General features: G+C 37.6%; 1 protein-coding gene and 1 long non-coding RNA gene across 2 annotated transcripts; one reads left to right on the forward strand and one right to left on the reverse strand.

Moving 5' to 3' along the window:
• Positions 1-3,571: 3,571 nt before the first annotated feature.
• Positions 3,572-14,018, reverse strand: LOC133707861 (phosphoglucan, water dikinase, chloroplastic). Its single transcript, XM_062133330.1, has 19 exons — positions 13,586-14,018; positions 12,511-13,120; positions 12,062-12,148; positions 11,851-11,982; positions 11,047-11,172; positions 10,679-10,857; positions 9,662-9,746; positions 8,951-9,109; positions 8,765-8,817; positions 7,992-8,200; positions 7,758-7,876; positions 7,322-7,392; positions 7,063-7,180; positions 6,313-6,399; positions 6,134-6,220; positions 5,966-6,042; positions 5,477-5,639; positions 5,112-5,223; positions 3,572-4,770 (listed from the first exon to the last, which is right to left on the reverse strand). Exons 1-19 carry the CDS (start codon positions 13,792-13,794, stop codon positions 3,872-3,874), a joined length of 3,582 nt encoding a protein of 1,193 aa, XP_061989314.1. The 5' UTR covers positions 13,795-14,018; the 3' UTR covers positions 3,572-3,871.
• Positions 14,019-14,684: 666 nt separating this feature from the next.
• LOC133712724 (uncharacterized) lies at positions 14,685-17,041 on the forward strand. The gene is made up of 6 exons (XR_009847571.1): positions 14,685-14,814; positions 14,974-15,055; positions 15,292-15,334; positions 15,871-15,974; positions 16,065-16,133; positions 16,327-17,041. It is a non-coding gene; the product is annotated as an uncharacterized LOC133712724 (long non-coding RNA).
• Positions 17,042-22,088: the final 5,047 nt, after the last annotated feature.

Below are 22,088 nucleotides of genomic sequence, written 5' to 3' on the forward strand. Positions count from 1 at the left end.
GACATACCTTAATTCGAACTTTATTATATAAGAGCCAATGGTTTTCATGTGGAAACACATTATGAGAATGGACAGAGTTCCTTTGCATCACCTCTAATGACTACGGACATAAACAAGTATTAGAGAAACTTATGTGTCGCTCTAGTGGGTTGTATGCAACCACTATTTGAGTTATTGAATCCAACCATGTCATGAGAGACGACTTATGGGATTCTGACACATATAGGCTTTGACATGATGATCAGTGTATTAAAGACTTTACACGGACATCCATTTTCAGAACGAAGAAAAGTAAGAACCAAGAATTGGTTCGAGGAGCTGCACATGCGCCTCATGGCGCCATGATTGTGCAAAGACCAGCCATACATGGCCGGCGCCGCCTACCCCCTGCGGCAAATACATGGCATTGACGCCATAAACTCCTCTCTCTACTTCTCAAGTCTATTGTGACATTATGGCTTAACCAAAACCTTCATTGGTTGATTATAAAGCCCATGTTTCGTTCTGTAAAGCCTGTTATTTAGGATTGAGACCATCCTATGCAAAGGAGATTGAGGAAATAATTCCATTCTTACAAAGAATCTAAGGGAATTCTATGGATTTGATCAACCAACTTGCGTACCGTATAGATGTTTTATGGTGTTGGTTGATACGCAAACACGCTGGTCACGTGTTGTGCCATTATCCACTCGTAATGCTGCTTATACTACACTCCTAGCACATAATATATGGCTACGGGCTCACTACCCAGATCATCCCACTCAGTCAATTTGACTTGATAATGCTAGAGAGTTTACATCGACAATTTTCGATGACTATTGCATATCATTGGATATTGATATCAAGTATCATATTCCCATGTACACACCCAATTGGTCTCGCGGAAAAGCCACCATTAAACGACTACGATGGTAGCCCGGTGGTGGTGTTGCCGTTTAATGGTGCCACCCAGAAGATGGTACACACCCAAGTATCATACCTGCTGCAAACATGCCTGCAAGGATTGATGTCCCCACAAGAGGACATGGTACGGCAACACCACCATGGATGGTGGGATGGTGACGCCACAAAGGTGGCATAATGGCGTCATAGGCCATGGGTTCCGCTAGAGAAAGTAGGAGACCCATAGGTTCGATGTATTCTCGCCCTAGAAAGAGAGCGAGTTTGGCACAACTTGATCCATTGATCATTGATACTCAAAATCCGTCTCATGAGAATATTTTGGATTGTGGTTATGTCTAAGAGACATCGTTGGGGGATGCCTCAATGTTAGAACCAATTCCTGAGAATATAGAAATCTCTACAAACTACACTAGTGTACATGAGGACGTGGAATTATTGAGACCAATGACATCGAACCTTACTCCGTTGAAGAATGCCAACGTAGAGAAACTTGGCCTAAATGGAAAGATGCGATCCAGGTTGAATTGGATTCACTAACGAAGAGGAATGATTTCGGGCCTGAGATGCCAACACCTCCTAACATAAAACCTATTGACATTAATAGGTCTTCGTTAGATAGCGTGCTGAGAAAAATAGATGGTAATCTCGCCTTATGGCGCAAGGTTTCTCACAACGCCCTGGAATCGACTACGAGAAGACATATTCTCTCGTAATGGATGTCATTGCACTCCACTACCTTGTCAGTTTGGTAGTTTCCAAATAACTGAACATGCAGCTTACAAATGTGGTCACTACGTATCTTTATGGGGATCTAGATACGGAATATAATGAAGGTTCTTGTGAACTTCATTTACCCAAGTCAAGTGGCTCTAGACCACGGAGCGTATTTGCAACGAGGTTGAAATGCTCACTAAAGTGACTACTTGATTGGGAAGGGATATGATGAACTATGCCCACGCGTTTCCATGACAAGTTCCGGATTTGCAATTGTCGCGGTTTATGTTGATAAACATAATTGGAACCCTTGTGAGTTAAGGAAAACCACTGAACACCTGAAATCCGAGTGTGAGAGGAAGGACCTTGGGAGAACACGGTTTTGTATACCGTGTCAATAGATGCTTAGGCATTTTGATAAAGTCAAAGATGCACTCCCATGGTCGTCCGTAGTCTTGGCCCTAAAAGGGATCCGTTTCGTCCCAGGGATGATGACGAAGACGTGTTAATAGCAGAAGTGCTTACTTATGTACAATAGGCGCATTATTGTACTTAGCACAATACAAGACCGGACACCTCAATTATTATGAACTTGTTGGCTAGATATAGCCCCGCGCCAACGCAACGTCATTGGATTGGCATAAAGACAATCCTTCGATACTTGAGAGGTACGATTGATATGGACTTGTTCTATCCCTACAAAGAGACAGAAGTGTGGGATCGGACCCCACAAGGCAAAATGCGACCTTCCGTGCTCCTCCTCCCCTCCATCAAAATGACAACAAGCACTTCTAAATACTGAAGTGAACCAAATCCGATAAGAGGATAATGTAACGGACTTATTTACTAAGTCGTTACTAAAATCCACCTTCGAGAAACATGTGAAGAGCATCGGATTGAGAAAGTTATCCGAACTCCCATGATTGTAGCAATCAGGGGGAGATATTGACATCAGGGGGAGGCATGATGTCTACATGTTCAATCTCGAAGAGTGAAGGACGTGTTGTGCTCTTTTTGTCCTTCGACCAGGGTTATTTTTGTCCCACAGGGTTTTTGTTACCTGGCAAGGTTTTTAACGAGGCAACAATCAAAGCGTCATCACCAAGTTTGAGCGGCACAAGGGGGAGTGTTGAAGGATATCGACATAATGTGTGCCTCTACAAACTAGGGTTTAGAGTTGTAATAGGAATGTGTTCTAGGTATTCAATTGTAATAGGAATGTGTTCTAGGTATTCAATTGTAATCGGATTCTATTACCTTTTTGAGTACCTTGTAACTCCCTATTTAAAGGGCTCCTATTATCAATAAAATACACACAATTCTATTTTTCTACAACATGATATATATATATATATATATATATATATATATATATATATATACAGTCCGGCTACACTAAGGACGTCCGGCTATACAGTCCGGCTATATATATATATATATATATATATATATATATATATATATATACAAAACCGTTCGAGAGCGGACGTCCGCAACCCAGAAAAAGTGCGGACGTCGCTCCTCCGGCCTCGATCAAGCAGCGACGGCGGCGTTTCTGCTGCCGGACGGAACCAGGCCACGACGTGGAGCAGTTCAGAAGCGGCTGGAGTCGTCGACGAAGGGATCGACGTCGAGCTCGATGGGCTTCCATGGTTTCCGGCGAGCTTGCAGCACACCGCTGAGTTTCCGATCACCTTCGCCGCTTGCTCGAGGTCGTCCGGGATGTCTAGAGGGTGCGTCCGGCACCTGCAGCGCAACGATCGCCGCCTTCCCAACGCCGGAGGAGCGACGTCCGCACTTTTTCTGGGTTGCGGACGTCCGCTCTCGATCCGGCCTCTATATATATATATATATATATATATATATAGAGCACGAACAATTAGTTAGTTTGCCTTTGAAATGATTGTATTATCCGATAACAGAGCCCTGCTATAAGGGATGGAACATACAGTAATACATTGCAAGTACAAGTTTTATTGATCATATCCATTAAACTTTCTCGAACCGTGGCTATCAAGTTTACAGAAGCCATACAGTAACATACTAATCGGCGACTTATTTCTTATATACCAGAACTTTCAGCAAGACGTGTGGAAAATCCTTTCTACTCAGCACTTGTCTACCATTAGTACACAAATGTGGCATAAGTTTTGAAACCACAGTTGACACTTACCTTCTCGCAGATAAATGCTATTAGGTTTCTTTCTACCAACCCATCTTGAAGGTATAAACTTCAACAAAGTTACAGAGATATTTATAGGGGCTGTGGACGTGTCTGGACTATAAAGATGTCTTTGCCAACAACACATCCTTCCACATCCTGTGGGCAGCCGAACTTCTGCTCAAGGAAAAATCCCACTGCACCGAGGCGCTGACCAAGCTGCCGACGGAAAACTGGATCAACAGTTAATGGTTTCTTGCTGTAGTCTACAGTCAAATGGATAACCTCCCCGTCTGCAGGGCCTGCACCAAGTAGTTCCTCACTGAAATTAGCAAATGCCAACGTGCGCACATTCCCATCAAATTTTCCAGACGATATACGCCAGGGTGTGCCCCTGGTGCCTGAAGCCAAAGTTTCACCGAGGCCAGAAGCAATTTCAGCCTCAACCAAATTATGGTCTTGGTCTGTTGGGCTGACTGTATGAAGCACAAACGATAAGTCTGGTGAAAGCATTTCTTGCACCAGAATTGCCATTGTAGCATCCTTCTGGGGTACACCGGCAACTCGACGGCTCAAAACTGCCCTCCTAGTATAAAGTGATGCCCACACTTTGCTTATAGAATTTGCAAATACTGTCGGATTTGAAACACTAACATTGGGAATTGAATCATATAGTCCAGCAGCCGACATTCCAGCTAAGTCCTCAACATTAGCACTTGAACGAACAATTAGCCGCGCATTGCCTGGAAATATTTTGGCTATTCTATCAATGATATCTTTGGAGGGCTGTAGAGAAGAGATCAGTTCCTGGAGCTGACCACATACTTGGTCAAGTTCTCCACTTTCTGGCTTCAATGTTTCTATCTTATTTAGAAAGGACCTGAATGATTCCATGGATTTGCTTTGCTCTAATGCCAGTTCCATAGAGCCAAATGGTATCACTGCTCCAGCAGGGACATTAAAGGAAGCTGGTACCCCTTGGTCACTAAAAACTGCAAACGGAAAAACCAGAGAGTCTAGTAAATGTACAGAAACACAAAATATGCAGGAAACTAACTAATAGTTCTTTTAGGGAATCCACATCACCCTTGGTCATTAGATATAAGCGCATTATATGCACCAATTTTCTACAGTAAACTAATGCACTCCAATGACAAACTAATCCTTCTAGTGCACCCCAATGACAATAATGTTGATACGTCCATTAGAGACAAAAGAGGATATTTAAAGATAGTTTAGGAAATACAGTTGTTTAAGAAAATAAGAGTAACAGGGATTAGTGAGTTAATGCTTGGAAAGAAAAGTTGCAGTCCCAACCAAATTTTAATATTACCTTTATCAGATGCTGCTGCCAAAGAATCTAAACGACCACAAGCAGCAGCTTTTGCACCCGAATTCCGTGCTTCTGCATCAGCAAGTAGTAAAACTCCACCAGCAGATACCCCCTAGATGAAAATACAATTTTTGTGATGATGAAAACCAACATCAGCGAACAAAAATATCTTGAGATTTTGCTCATGTGTGAAGCATGGGTTGACTTGGAGCAATTCCAAGTGCCTTTCATGTGATGAAAAAGGCCAGTGTGATCACAGAATATTTTATGTTCGCTCTAGGAGTGATGACTAGAACCCTACTGGTACGATGCTGGTACTTTCTATCCCTCTATTTTACTTCATTTGTTCTGGATCAAAATTGTACCTGATTGGATTCTGGGGTTTTAGCAGCAGACCAGGAAGGGTCAGGAGTTCCACGGGATTCAACTTTTGGTGCAACATCACTTGAAACATTTTTCACTGCAAAAGTGCCATTGCTGTTTTCTGATGAAGGATATATATCAACACTGGACGAGGATGCTTCTAACCTGCAAAATTCATGGATGCAAAAGGAATATTATATCAAATTTACAAATAATGTTCTAGCACCATTTTATCTTTTTCATTGCTACTGTTCCTTTGGCTCTTCTCACTCGCCTTTTTCTTCAATTTTCTTTTTGTTTTCAAAATTGGACCAAGGTTGAGAAAGGGAGGAAAGCAAGAGTGAGTCTAGCCTTGGATGTGGGGCGTAAGTAATACCATTAGAACTATAAGGCCCACTAGGCATCAATTGCAAGATGCGCTTTTATAAAGATGAGATAGAATTTCAGTACATGATGAATTTCGAAACTTTAGAGATGTCCAGAAAATTAACCTCACATATTTTCCCATGAGTTTTTGTATATCAGCAACTTTGTCATCATCTTCACATGTCACAAACACAACCTTCTCCTGTAGATCACCATCGTAGTTTATTGGTTAGATTTATGCAGTTATATCAAAACCTTTCAATGACCGTCACATTTGGGTAGACAAGACATACTTGTCGAGCCCTGACACCAAGATGAGACAAGTGAGGAAGCTCTTGCAGAAGAACAACTCCCACAATGTTACTCCCAGCCGCTGTTACCTGCCAGATAGAAGTAATATAAGAGAACTATTGTAACTGGATTGTTTATACCATTAATATGGCCTGAGTAAAAGAAATAATTGATCACAAACCTCTTCATCTCCATCTGCTTTGTTGACAACGAGAACAACAGGTCCCTCAACAGTTGATGGTATTGAACCGGGGACAATCCTTTCAACCTGAAGTTATAGGTTTATACTGTTATGGGAAACTGTGAACTAAACATTGCAACAAGCCAAACAGTACTAGACTACTAGCCCATGAAATCCTATGAGGGATGTACAAAGTAGAGATTATATATATTTCAAAGAACAGAAATAAGAAATGTTGATTAATCTATGAAAAAAAAGTATACATATAAAAAAAATAACAGAAAAAGAAAAACCAAATCACGAAACATAATGACCATAAGAAACTATCCTTAACCTCCTCAGAAAATGCTACACTACACCTGCAGTACCTCCCCCCCCAACACCCGCGGTTTGTCTGTACACATAAACCTATAACTTCAGAAGTATCTATTTGCCCTAATGTATACATAAAAACATTATGCTAGGTACTTATTTTATTTTTTGTACACATAAACATAGACAATATCTTCAATACAACATAAATTTAGAAGTATCTATTTGACCTAATGTATATCTACCAACTTTCTTAATGTTTTCAAAATAAAGCATTCTACTTCTATTTCTTTCTTTCTTTTTTTTCTTCAATGTTCTTGAATGTTTTGAACTTCACATGGAGTTCAATTAAACATTGCTCTCTCTAAACTGTACTCACCTTACACATAACTTTGAACTTCCAAAGAAAACATGTAACCAGAAGGATTATAAAGGTACCTGAACCAATGTTCCCATAGCAGCTCCCGGCACAATGACATCCCAACCCTGAGAACCAATGGTAGTTCTAACTGCTTTCAAAAGTAGGGAACAGAGTTTTGAAACCTGAAATATTACACTGCATAGCATTTGTAGGTCGAAAGTAAGACAACAATGTCTCTATATCATCAACACTGCAATTGAATAATTTATATAACTATAAACATTATTAGTCTCAAAAATCATTGTCAAATGCATGTTTAAAATTTTTAAGACATACCCAGCGCGAATTTCAGCTTCAGCATATGTCCTTACACTGTTCTCAGGTATTCCAAAAGCTTTTCCTAATACCTGCAAGAGTTGTTCAAGTTCCAGTTTACATGTGTTCCAAACTTTTAGCAATTGTGCTTATGAATTAACTAACACAAGTAGATAAGATTCAGAGAGGAATGTATCCTATAATACCACGATGACCATGAAAGAAATATAGTATAACTCCCCATGTTGGATTCTAACGATGAAAGAGACCCACATGTGAGGCGCAGTTTTAGAGAAAACTAACAACTGATAACCAAAAAGGAAATTGAAGTGTCCACACATAATCATTACCCAGTGAAATGTGAAATCCCATAGAAATCTACCAGTATTTGTATACTACATCCTCATCCTCATCAACAAGTGTTTCTTTTTCGAAAAGAATAAGGAACAAAAGATACCTGGACATTTTGGGGAAATATTTGAAGAAGTGCTTCAGAATATTCTTCAGTTAACCTCCTGGCTCTATCGAGAGTAGCTTTATGCCGTAGTCCCCAGATTGTTTTGCCATCTTCACTCGCTTCATGAATAAAACAGGAGGAAGGTTGTAAGATGATTGGGCCGTGGAAGCAATCTATCAAGTATTTGCTAGCTAAATGATGCAAAACTGTTGCAAAGACAAAAGGATGAATTACCTTCTGTTTGAGAAAGACCTCTTGCTTTCCAGGCAAGGAGCTCGTTTTGAATAGCAGCACATTCTTCAGGCTTCCAACCAGATAACCTTAGCTGATGAACACCAACTACAAGAGCACCAAGTGGATCATTCCAAGAGCTTACATCCTTTGATTTCACATCTTGTGCCAGCCAATGAGCCCCTCCCATAGCTTCAAGCTCATTAGCGAATCTAACCAAGTCAATGATTGTCAACAACGGACAGCCAAAATATTACTACCAATGGTAGGATTATATCTCTAAATAATGGAAGTTAAAAAGTTTAACAGTGGGGTCATGACTGCTATATGGTAACCTGAACAGGTTGCAGTATACAATGTCATTCACAAGAATTACTCTAGTTGCCTAATGTCATGCACAAATCATAGAACCAGGTTATTGTTCAATGCCATAATCAACTGTTCTTATATCATAAACCATCCCTAGTACATTTAATATAGAATGTTCAGTTTGCAGCGTCAACGTCATTTATTGTATTTTATGCATGAAGACTGGACAGAAAAAGCATCAGATATATAAAAACAACCATTATTTTAATAATAAGACAACAACAACAACAATAACAATAAACTGTATGACCGATAAAAACTTTGATTTTCAGCAACTTTCTACAGAAACCTTCTACAACCAAAAGGGAGGAGGAAGGAATACCAAATAAAACTACAGCGAAAAATAAATAATTGTTGCAATCCAGACATTCTGAATCTGCTTTAAAATCCAATGATTATATTCCTACCTGCTTAGAAGGATGAATGAATAGTCCTCAAGTCCAATCTCGCAAAGACGCCACTGTATTGTTCACAGAGAGATGAAGAAAGAATATCAACGATTAAAAGAAACATTCTCAAATTCTGAATCAATTCAATATGAATTGTTTCACTTTAAACTTTAACAAAATAATTACAAAACATTTTTTTCTCACCTTTTGACGCATAGCTATAGCAGCATCAGAAGCATCATTTCTAAGGCCACTTTCAAGACCCTTTGCAATTATATCTCTCAGAGCACTCAAGGATTGCATGGTCTTGAACAACAAATCAGATCCCAAAACTTTACTTGATTCTGCTGAAGCATCCAAACCCTGTAAGAAAAAATTAAATTAAAAAGAAAATTCCTCTTAACTGCATCAAAACTGAAAAACACACAAAAAAGAAAAAAGAAAAAAAGGCTCAAAGTGGCAATATCAACAGAATTGTTATGTGAGGGGGAAGTGGGTAGGCTGCGTATTATTATTAATTCAAGGGCCAATACTGAGGTACAGTTAACTTCTCTTGACATTATGACCAACAAAAATAAAACACATCTCCCATTGACTGAGAGTTCTCTTTTAATAGTAGTGTTAAACGTTAATTTCATTTCTTGAATCACACCCTGCTTAGACTCAAAGGATGTTGCAGATGTAATGAAAATTGAATCATCATCCAATTTGATCATGAACCTCACAATACAACAATAAGCAAATATGAGGATGCAAGTTCATGCCTAATAACTGCAAGCATTAAATTTTGTATCACATAGATATTAATAACATATAAGCACTAGAACATTGGCCCCAAATGAACTTCACATATTCAGATCCGAAGGGTCTTCATATGCAACATGAATTCAAGAAAATGAAACAGTGAAGGTTCACCTTTTTGCACTCCAAAAACAATGTAAGAGCTGAACGGCCTTTATCATCGATGGAATCTTTGATGGATTCAAGTTGTTCAGCAAGGCTGCAATAAGGGTTAATCAAATACAAAGGTCACATCAACCACACTTAAATTCCATTTATGATCAAAGCGTATTTGGTAAAAGATTAACTGCAGTGCTCATACACAAGTGGATGAAGTTTATCATAAACTACAGGAAAATATTTTGATTAATGCAGAAGAAAATACTAATGATGGTTGCATTTTAATTTGAATAAACTCTTTTATTTCAAAAAAAAAAAAACAGAGAGAGAGAGAAAACACTCGAGATAATCAAACCCTCTTACCTATCGTAGTCCTAACCCACTGCCCCAAACTCCAAAAAGATTATGATTTGTAAAAAAAACAAAACCACCCTAGTCTGAATTCTAGACAGCGTGGAGAAGCCTACAAGTTATTTATGTTTTCTGTAGCAGTAGTCTTTAAAAACAAAATAAAACAAAACAAGAAGAAGAAGAAGGTAGGGAACTCACACCTTGGCAGGACACCCTAGTCTTATATCCAACATCTTCAAGATGATCTAGTCTAAAGTTTTGGGGACAGCATATTTAAGTGCCTGACATTGTTACGCTTTCTTTCACTGATTCTACCGTTTATCCAATTGGATAAAACTGATCTGTTAAGACCATTAAGACCATGACCGAGGGTCATTTCCTGTAAACTCAGGGTAAGGCTCTAAACAACTTTCCTATACATTAACTTTTCAATTAACCAAGTAGGAATTCCAAGTCCAGAATATCATATATTTGATGTCAGTTTAGAAAGAACTAACAACGAGTTTACCCAAAAGAAAAAGGCAAGAACACTAAATATAAACAGCAGTGAAATATCATTTTCTTATCATCTTGTAGAAAAATCTATGTCAATGTAACACACTAAGATGTCATTTAAAACTTAACTTGTACAAGGAAAAGAAACTTAGCAAGTATAACTTAAAAAGTCTTTGTTGTCCAAACCTTCCAGCATTGAAAAAGTCTTTGAGTTCATGATGGAATATCTTGAACTGCTCCACAAATGCTTCACTATATTGTCCAGGGTTCTTGGTTATTCTTGCTAGCATGGCTTCTGTAGCAACTAGATCTTCAGGACCAGCATTGCGGTGAAGTTTGTTTTGTATTGTGTGCTTAATTTCTTGCTGGAATTTATACATTGTTCAATAGTTAAAACAACATTAATTAATTAGAAATAAGAAAAATAATACTATTCCAACCCTTTTTTTCTTTTTTATTTTAAATTACATGGCCAAAAATGATACTTCGTGTGGGATTCATCATACTATGTTATTGCATTAAAATACATGCACTAAATGCCCTGCAAAGTATACCTTGAGGTCATGAGGGATATCATTCCGATGAGCAATGTCTCTGATTCGTGTTAGGGGGACAGATGCAGTAAATTCTGCTTTGAACGATGGCAGACACGGATGAATTTTGCGGATAACAAGTACTTCCTGAATAACAAACATATTTTTGACTGAGAAAAGAAAACCAAAGAAAAAGACAAATCAAGAACTTATAAAAGTAGAATAAAAAACGGAAAAGCGCACACAGTTTGAAATCAACATTCATGAACAAAGATTTACGAACCAAGTTTTGTAGTGTGCTGACATATCTAGGAAATTTTAGTTGGAAAGTAATAGTAGGATTTTCAGGGCAAAGGGGGAGGAAGTGAATTCAAGTGGGATAGTGTGGGAGTTTTTGGCATTGGTGAGGGCTTTAAATATAGAAATACTGCATTATTTTCACTTTAGTTGGACATATATTTGGGGGGCAGCTGTGTTTTAAATCATTTGGGGTACTACATCTTATTAATATTTTGCTTTTTGAAAAGAGACAGATTTTAGTGATCAAAACTATGAAAGCAGGATTCTCTATGCTACCAAAGGAACTACTAAAATACACTACGAATACAGTAAATTAAAACTTTAGAAAGGAAGGTCCTTAGCATCTTATGTAACAACTAATCTTATCCTATATGATACAATGATGTTACACAAAAGACTAAGTGAACAGAATTATATATAATTGATAATTGTCATTGAAGAGAAAACCACAAAAACCATTGATTGTTCCAAACTCATGTCAAACAAAACAAAACAGAAAAACAAAAAACAAAAGTAAAAGCCGACCTGGAGTGAAGTATCTTTCCTACAGGAAATTCTTTCCAGTTCTCGAAATATAACCCTGGAAATCTCAGCATGCCGGTTTGGTCGATGATGACCTCCACCTTCAAAGCAAGGAATCTGGCCTGTGTTTATCCACTGCATTAAGAAGGAGATATAAGCAATGCAAGCAAGAAACCAATATAGAAAAAAAATGGAAAAGAATAGCGAAGTAGACCTTCAAATAAATGGAAGAATTTATGAGAGCATCCAACCGCTCCTCACTTTGCGAACTTTCAAGTAGTATATCACGTACAACTTCAAGCTTCAACATCAACAGGTACACTATTAGAGCAACATAAAAGATAGACAAATAAACAAAATGGCAAAGGTTTCTCATGAACACCATATGAACATTCACTATGTTTGAATCTATAAGAAGAGAAAAGTTTCAGCAAGAGCCCATCAGTATTCGGAGATAGAAAGAAAAAAAAAACGATACGAAAGATATTATCTTAAAAAATAGGTAAAATTCTAAATCACACAACAGAAGACAAATAAATAACAATAAAGAGACTATTAATGTAAACTACATCTTAGAACAGCTTGGACAACAACATTCAATTCCATAATTACTGGAAAATATTTTAGTAGACAAAATAAATACATGATAATTAGTAGAGGTACCTTTTGCCACCAATTCCTGGCATTTCGATCACCTTCAACCAACTTCAGAGACAACCCTTCAAGACCTGAAGTGTCCCAATTTCTTCCTGATTCACGATCCCGATGCTCATTTGACCGCATAAATGAGATGGCATTCCCTTTCCATTGACCAACAAAAGGACTGGTCTCCACATCTGGAGAACTAGCAGTTGTATTAGCAGTTTGGGCAGCAGAAGACCCCTTATATTCAACACCATCCTCCTTGTCCAATGGGAATAGATCTACATTCTCCCCAGTTGCATTCCAGTGGCAAACCATCCCAAAGCTTCCTCCGTTGGGAAGTTTCAAAACCCGGTCATCACCACCTTCCCAAAGCATACTCTTGTCAGCCCTGACAGTTACAAACTTATACTCAACGGACTCACCCCCCTTGAACTCCAATTTGCATACCCATCCACTCTCTGTCCAATTCAGAGGCACCTTCTTCTTCCACGACCCTAACTCCTTTGATGATCCCAAAACCGCAACACTCTCTCCAAACGCAACTTGGTGATCCAACCTAATATTAAGCCAAACCTTGTCGCGCCCAGACTTTGACTTGGACTTCATCTTGGTCTCCTTCTGCTCCTCTCTGCCAACCAACCAAAAAAAAACAAGCTACTTTATCATCACCTATCCAAATTCAACCCTCCAATCTCAAAATGACATTAATTAAATGCTCCTTTGGTCGTTCCTTCGGAATCACATTGTTACCGTCTCATTAAAATCGAATTTTTCATGACCAAATCAAGTGACAGCTTGATTTTCTTGCATTAAAGTCAGCTAAGGCCACTAAATAGTTAAATTACATCAAAGGCAACAGCAAACCAATCTTTTTTTCCAAAAGATGCTAGAGTGAACTGAACAGCTACTTAGATCCAAAAAGACGAAGAAATTACTGTGATCAATACCAAAGCAGGAAAAGAAGCATATAATCTACTTCCACAACTCGTCGGATACACAATTTGCCGTATATACTGAGAAAGCGAAAGGAAATGAAAGCTTAAGCGAGCAAAAAAAAACAAAGAAATTGAGGAAAAACGAGAAGGAGAGTTACGTGGATTGAGGAGGAGAAACACCGACGCCGCAGAGAATCCGAAGATTGTTTGATTTGTGATGGAGAGGACGGAAGCTTGTTGTACGGCCGAGTGGCGCAACGCTTCGACGGCATTGAAGGTGATTGTGGAGGAATCTGAATTGCTTGTGACGGAGGAACTGTGAAGAAGAAGAAGAAGCGGAGGTGTGCAGCGAAGGCACGCAATCCATTTCTCTCTCTGGTTTGGGGTTGGAAGCGCGGAGATCAGTCCATGAAGAATTGGGGGAGGAAGTGGCAGTGGAAGTGAGGTGAGGTCCCTTTATTACAAGGATGGTGATGCCACGTGGAGAGTGCAATCCCCGATAGTAGATCTCCGATTGTCCGGGTCCCAATATTGCCTTTGTCCCTTCCCTCGCAAAAGCCAAAACCACAAAAAAGATAATTATCTTATTCCTTTGAGTTTCTTTCACTCTGACTCAATCTTCTTAGATATTTTTCTATAAATTGTTAAAAATTGGGTTTCAAAAAAATAATATTAATACTTCTTGTTTTGTAATTATTGACCGACATCAGTAGTGTGATTGAGAGTGGAGATTCCTGTGTCAAAAGAGTGACAAGAGGAGAAAAATTATAAAAAATAGGTGACTTGTCACCGTGACACTTTATTAAAATTATAGTTAGTAACATTTAAGATGCGAATTAAAATTATAGTTAGTAACATTTAAAATAGTACCCATAATATCCTTACATAACATAATTATCAAATTAATCCAATAAAATATAAATAGACAAAAGTGTAAATTTGAAAAGTAACGTAATTAACAACTATTCTATGTCCTAAAAAAAAAACACTATTTTTTTTAATTGACCCACTTTTCATTAACCTGACAATATCACTCGCAATAAACGCGGACACCTTGCTAGTTACTATAAAGCCAGGCGTGGCCTTTGGTGTCAAAGGCTTCACCAATTTTTTTAAGTCCCCAAATTGTCCACAATAGGGATATAGTTTACATTAAATCAAAAATATCAACAAAGGTTAATACTGTAAAATACAAAAATAAAAATGAGAAACATATAAATAGGAGACTGAAAACAAAAAGAAGAGAAGAAACTGCCTCACGCTCGATCTCAAGAAAACAAAGACTGTGGACTACGTGGGAGGTGATTGGACCAGATATGGGTTCACGAAACTTTACCCCTATCTCAATTTACAGTCATACGAAAGGAGAACCCAAAACCAAGAGAGGGTGAGCCGATTTGGGTTTATGAATTTTCAACTTAAAATTTTTCTTTTGTGCAATCTTTTTGAGTTTAGATTAGGGATTATCTTTTAATCGTTTAGGTGCAATATTAATTAGAAGCAAGATCTTAATCGATTTCCTTTTATAATTCTATTTCTTACCTAGGAGTACTACAGAAGTCCAAGCAATTTGGGACAGGGAAACAATGGAGTGTGTCTTTCGTATTTGAATCTCTGATGATTATAAGGTAAGTTGTCTTTTCTGTTGTCTCATATATGATATAAAACATCTATTTACGAACAACAGAGATTTAGAGAGTTTTTGTTTGTTCAAATGGAAGTGTGAACAAACCTTAATCTTGGTTCCATAAATGTATTCATGTTGTAGTTTTCTCTTTTCTCCTCCATTTAATTGAACTTGGTTTTCCCCAATTCCTTTTTGGTTTCAGTTCTTATGTTTTTCTTTTTCTTTTCATGTCTCCAGGGTTTGGAAAGATGCATCTTTATATGGTGATGAACTTCAACAGGTTTGTGCTACTCTCCCTATGATTGTGGTAAGATTGTCGTAAGTGATAATTGTTCTAGACTACTATCTCATAGTCAGTTGGTTCTCGCATTTCCCAACTTATTAATTTTGAGCTGTATCATTGTGATAACAATGACAACCTCTATTACTTTTATGTTTTTTTATTTTCCCATCAAGTTTCATTCCTTAGAATTTTATGAGTTCAGCATGCATACGTACAGGTGTACATATTGTCATGCATGCATCTAGATTTTCTCTTTTCAATAAGCAATTTGATTAAGAGTTAGTATCATTGTTCCAAGGTCATTCTAAGCTTCATATATCTATTTGTCATTTGAATATTCAAATCTTTGTATCTCATATTTTTGGATAATTTTGGTATCACGTTAAACAACAAGTCTGATAGTTTTTTTCAAGTGTTTAGCAATTTATGCAAACGTTTGTTTCCTGTTTTGTTTCCATTCCACTAAATTTAGCATTGCAATTGTATTTTGTACGTTCATGAAAAATGGGGATGTTTGCCTTCCACAATTTCAGTAAAAAGGGGGAAGAGATAGATCAAAGAACGAACACAAAATTTGAGCAATGGAGAGGCACTGAATCTCTTAATTTGGTTGAATGGTATTGTACTTATTGTTCTGGTGAGTTTTCTTTCTGTCAATAGTTCTGCAAAGTTCATTTTGTTTTTGTTTTTGAGGTCATCTTTATTTATCTCTATTATTGGTTCTGAGGTGCCTAAAGGGTGAATTACTAACTGCCACATAGAATAGGCCTTGAAGATCAAGCCTGTGCATTTGAAGGTATCTTAATTTTATTATGTTTATGTATATTGTTCACGTAGAAGTAGAGTGAGTTCACTTTTTTGTCCTTTTTATTTTATTGGCTTTGTCCATAACGACAATATGAGGACTAATGAGCTTAATTTGCCTTTTATTTTTGTAAGAGATCATATTTTTCTGTAGTTAGCTTCTTAATACATCTTTGGTGTTGCAGAATCATTTGGCTTTCAAAGTCCACAATCTATATGGAGTATGGAAAGTTAAAACTTGGTTTAATTACAAAGGCTGTTTATTACAATTGGAGATTTTGTAATGCATATTGCAACTTCAAAGTTTTGATTTGTTCTCTTTGATGTAGCTGACAATGGTTGATGATTACTTTTCCTAACTTTATGAGAAATCAAGTTTCATATGCCCATGTGAATTTTGGTGCCTATAATAATGTCTTTTCTACTAAAGCATGATAAAAGTTTATAAGTTCCAGGTTTGCTTAAGTTGATAAAAGTTTAGGTTGTTATCGTTCTCACATTAGCTGCTAGCCATTGCGGCCTTAATCTACTCGGAATCCGTATATATATTTGCCCATGTTTTGGTTTAGTGAAGTTTTTTATGGTTGCTACTTTTTTTCCCAGGATCATGTGCTTCCTTCCATTTTGGATCTTTACTTGGGTTTTCAGAGCATTTTTCTCAATTGTATTTGCATTTTGTTTTGTGATCTTACAGTTTTAGTTTTATGTTCATTGTAATTTTTTTTCATAAGCGGTAAAGTTGATGTCCTCCTTCTATTATACTTTTTTTCCTTTATATGTTAAAAAAAAATGGAGGAAGGGTTGCCGGGTATTATTGGAGTGTGTGGATGCATGCTTTCCATCCCTTTATACTTTCACCAATTTGAGAAGATCAACAAGTCGATATTACTCGAGAGAAATATGAGGCACGGGACAATAATAAACAACAAAATTAAACGCACGCGCGAGCGAGGCCTTTTCGCACGTGCATGGCACGTGCAGGAAGACTAGTGTTAATAAAGCGATAACTTAAATGAAATAAATCTTTCATCTTCCACTAACAAAAATATATATTGCAAATTTGGGAGTGCTATATACACACTCGGTTGAGTGTGTGTTAGCCACACTCAGTCATGTGTCAAAATCTCAAATTTTTCTAATATTAAATTCATATAAAAATACAACAGCTGTTTTGATTGAGTTTTCTTCCTTATTTGCCCTTTCATGTCGTTGCAGCTGTAACAAAAGCTAGAAGCAGATCCAGATGAATCCACAAAGCAGATCCAGATCTATTGCTCCTCTTTAAATTAGTATGGGCTGATCGTGGTGGTACGAGGGAGGAGAACATGTAGGCCTGGCAACGTGCGGGTATAGTGCGGGTACGGTGCGGGTTCTTAACGGGCCGACCCGGTAAGAACCCGTTAGCTTAACGGGTTTCGCGGGCCAAACCCGGCGGGTTTGCGGGTTTTCCGTTAGAACCCGTTAAAACCCGTCAATACCCGTAAACATTTTTAAAAATTTTTTTTTTAAACTTTTTATCAAAGCAACTAAAACCAATTAAGACTTATGTATATAACCCCTCATTTGCCATTTTCTCTATATGAACTTTTTTTGTTTTCTATTTTGAAATTTTTTATTTTCTATCTTTTTAGATTTTTTACCTTTCCTTTTTTGACAAAAAATAATTCACAAATCACAATTATACGACGATCCAACGGTCCGACCCTCACAGATCACCTAGAGGATCATCTTTACCGATTTATATGATGATCCAACAGTCTGATCCTCACGGATCGCCCTTAGGTTCATCCTCTCAAAATTATACGAAGATCCAACAGTCGGATCACCTAGAGGATCATCTTTACCGATTTATACGATGATCCAACGATCAGATCCTCACGGATCGCCCTTAGGTTCATCCTCTCAAAATAATACGACGATCAAACGGTTAGATCCTCACGGATCACCTAGCTGATCATCTTTACCGATTTATACGATGATCCAACGGTCAGATCCTCACGGATCGCCCTTAGGTTCATCCTCTCAAAATTATACTAAGATCCAACGGTTGGATCGTCCCGGATCTCCCTTAGAATCATCCTCACAAAATTATATGACGATCCAACGATCGGATCCTCACGGATCGCCTTTTGAATCATCTTTGCACAATTATACGAAGATCCAACGGTTGGATCGTCCCAGATCGCCTTTAGAATCATCCTCACAAAATTATACGACGATCTAATGGTCGAATCCTCATGTATCTCCTTTTGAATCGTCTTTTCACAATTATACGAAGATCCAACTGTCGGATTCTCATGGGGAATAAGAAAAATTATAAAAATGCCCTGGTTGAAAAAAAAAAAAAAAAATGGGGAACCCGTATGGGTAATGGGAAATGGGTTTGTGAATTCGGAATCACAGAAACAGAGAAATATTTTTGAATTGGGTTTTTCTGTTTGATTATGTTTCTTGAGTTTTATTTCTTTGGCCCAGGTTGATTTTGTTTTCTATGTCTTGCATTGCTCAAAGTGATTGGGTATTTGAAAATCCAAAGAGAATGCTACAAAGATTGAAACTTTGGGACCTAAGAAAAACGAAATACGAATTTGGTTTTGCTTGCTTAAGACTGATAATTCAAAATTTATTCACTGAAGAACATAAAAGAAAGAAAAATGTTTGCTAAGAAAGAAAAACCCAGCTCCAAAACCTCAAATTTCCCAAATTGAAACCAACCCATCTCCCTCAAGATCCAAATATGTATGGTTCCAAACAGAGGAAACCCACCTCTGAATACTCAACCTCAATCAAGAACCGTACCCAAGGCTTTTCAAGGCTCATGGGTCATTAGATTCCTTAAATGGTATTCCTACTCCAGATCAAGGGTCGTAGAAACTCAATTGAGACAATCTAGAGCCTTGTTAGGGCCTCTAGTTGCACCAAAAGGCGAAGAGTCCTAGAATCAAAGTTCCTAATAAGCTAGCCAATACGGCAATCGAAATTGGTATTGTAACTAACCATGTTCTAAACAAGTGTTCTAGCCATAAATTAGAGAAGTGATTAGGTCCCCTAATTTGTTCTAGACATGCTCATCTACACATTCAAGAGTTAATCAAGCTCCTAATCATGCATCTAAGCCAAATATTATAGAATAGAACATATGCCAAACACGAAATTGAAAACCATTAAATCAAAACATAATTATTATATTAAATCCATGCTAGGGCTCAAACCCTAGCTTCTTAAATAGACTACTCACAACCCATCCACAAATCCACAACAAAATACATCAATTAAAGAGGTAAAAGTGAAGAGAGGTGGAAAGTAACAAAAACAAGTCACAAATTTCTATGGAGCAATTATGACAAGCCTTGATTTATGACTTTTCACTTTACCCAATCTCAAATCGTGATGCTCCTTGATGCTCTTTGAAATTTCTTGAGGAAGTGATGAAGATTTGGTATAGAGGAGTGAGAGAAATGAAAGAAAAATGAAAAAGATAGAGAGAATGGTGGAATGGTGGTGTGCGGCTACTCTAGGGTAGAAGAAAAGAGAATGATGGCTACTGGGCAATGTGTTCGGCAGAAAAGGATAATTCCAAATATATGAGTGGTCTCAGTAATTGCAAGAGAGGAGAGAATATGATATGGTAGATACATGGGTGGTGGTGATGAGAGGAAAACTGGAAGGCTGTGTTTGTTTCACGGAATCTGGGTATTGGGAAAGGAAAGTGTTTTCTTTCTTGTGTTTTCCTGTGTTTGGGATGGCCAAGGAAGGGAAAATGATTCCCAAAGGAAAGGAAAAAGAGGAGGAAACTGGTGCCCCCCCCCCCCCCCCCCCCCCCACGGCCCCACCCACTTGCAAAATTATATGTGATAACGCTAAAAGTAAGCATAATTTAACCCTGAAAATATCATCGTTAGTATACGGTAAATAGGGATCGTTCAAATCCGGGGATTGATGGTACACCTGTCATTGTAAAACAAGTAAATAATTAAAATAAATATAAAGTATAATATTTACAAAAATATATACAAATAACAAAAAGGGGGATTTTAGATTTAGGATTTCAAAAATTAAAATAAATAAAATAAAGAAAATACAAAAACACATATACAAGAAGGAAACGTAAGAAACAAAGATCAAAACCAATTCCATGTAATCAAATTCGATTCAAATCTTATAATTGATCCTCTAAGTCATGAGAAAAAAGTTGATCATGTGAAACATTCGAAGCAAATGATTTCCCATATTTTACTTTCCTTTACTAATTAACCTAACTGAAAGCACCTACATCAATCCTATTAAACATGCAATCAAAGTCTAGAAAGCTAGCTAATCAATACATGTCCAACGCAATAAGCATAGAGAAAGGTTATCAACTTAAGTGCACAACCTAGTATGAATAAGTTCATCTATTTGCAATCCCCTTCAATTGAATTCGACCTTTGTCCAAAGCCTTTACTACTTGTGATTTAGGTTCACAAAACTATTAGGTGAATCGTTTACCTAAATCTAGCACCAATTACATGCATATATCCTAAGTTGGCCACCAAAGAACATAAACATATAAAAGTTTTATGTAAAGCAAATTCAATCGAACAAACTCACATAAGCAACTTAGAATCACAATCATAGAATTCGAAAACTTTATTTAAACATAGAATTGGGCTTAAACTTTTCCCTAAACGTTATTGTTAACTAGAAACAAGTTCCTACGAAATCAAACAAGGAAACCAAAAATGGTTACAAGGAAAAAGAACGAATTACACCGTGAGGGGAGATGGAGATGGAGAGCTTGAACGTTGGATCTTGAATCTTGGAAGCAAGTCTTCAAGGTGGATGATGGAGGCTAGGGCTCACGGCTCCTTCTTCTTCTTCCTCTCCTTACTTGCAGACGCGGACTTTGCAACTAGAGAATGGAGAGAGATGGAGAGAGAGCTTTTACGTTTGGAATTTTCTGAATGGGAGAGTTGTCTTGAATTGTGTGAGAAGTGGTGTAGAGAATGCTCCTATTTATAGGAGGATGGCAACTTAGTCTCCAAGTCTTCAAGTTGATCCACACAGCATTAACCAATCAGATAATGCCACGTCAGCTCTGTTATGTCATCCAACCAATGAGAAACCTCCAATTTAACACCTTGATTTAGGGAGATTATTTTTGAATTAATTGCATGATTATTTTCTGATTTGTCTCCTCAATTTCAGCCACGAATGAATGTGGACATCAATGAATGTATCTGGACCTGTTTTCAACATTTCTGCTTGTTGCAATCCCTTGAAATTCTCCTTCCTTATCTGTCGAAATCTCCCTTTGGCCATAATCATGCATTTTGGATTTAATTGAGATGTCATTATCCATATATATTCTTGAAATTCGGCCAAAATCAGTTTGCATCTAATATGGACCCAAAATCTGATTTTTAAACATCTTTTCTTGCCAAAAATGACTCCTAATCCATATCACCTTTGTAGAGGACGTTTTGAGCTTGTTCTTGGGCTCTCCTAGTCCACGCAGGTATCATATTGTCATCAGGACTCCTAGTCCAACGAGGACTCTTCACATAAAATGTTCTTGAACCTTTTGGAATCTTCTTTTGCATTCCTAGTTCAACTGGAACTCCTCGTGTCATTAGGATTCATTTTCCTGGCAGGAGTAGGTTTCCTAGTCGGACCAGAATTTCCTGGCTAGACCAGGAAAACTTCATTTCTTCATTTCAGCTCATTTCTGCAGCCCTCGTGCTTTGCCTTAGCTATCTCCAACGTTTTCCTAGCTTCTCTTTTTCCTTTCAGCTTGTTTCAACTCCATTCCCTCCATGAGACCTAAAAATAGAGACATTTATTAAAATTCCTAAAAATAGAAACTTTCTAAAGATAGAAACTTTCTAAAGATAGAAACTTTCTAAAGATAGAAACTTTCTAAAGATAGAAACTTTCCTACACAAGAAGGATTTATTAAGGAAATAAC

This window comes from Rosa rugosa, chromosome 5 (genome assembly GCF_958449725.1).
Source record: "Rosa rugosa chromosome 5, drRosRugo1.1, whole genome shotgun sequence".
In the NCBI taxonomy this organism is placed as follows: Eukaryota; Viridiplantae; Streptophyta; class Magnoliopsida; order Rosales; family Rosaceae; genus Rosa; species Rosa rugosa.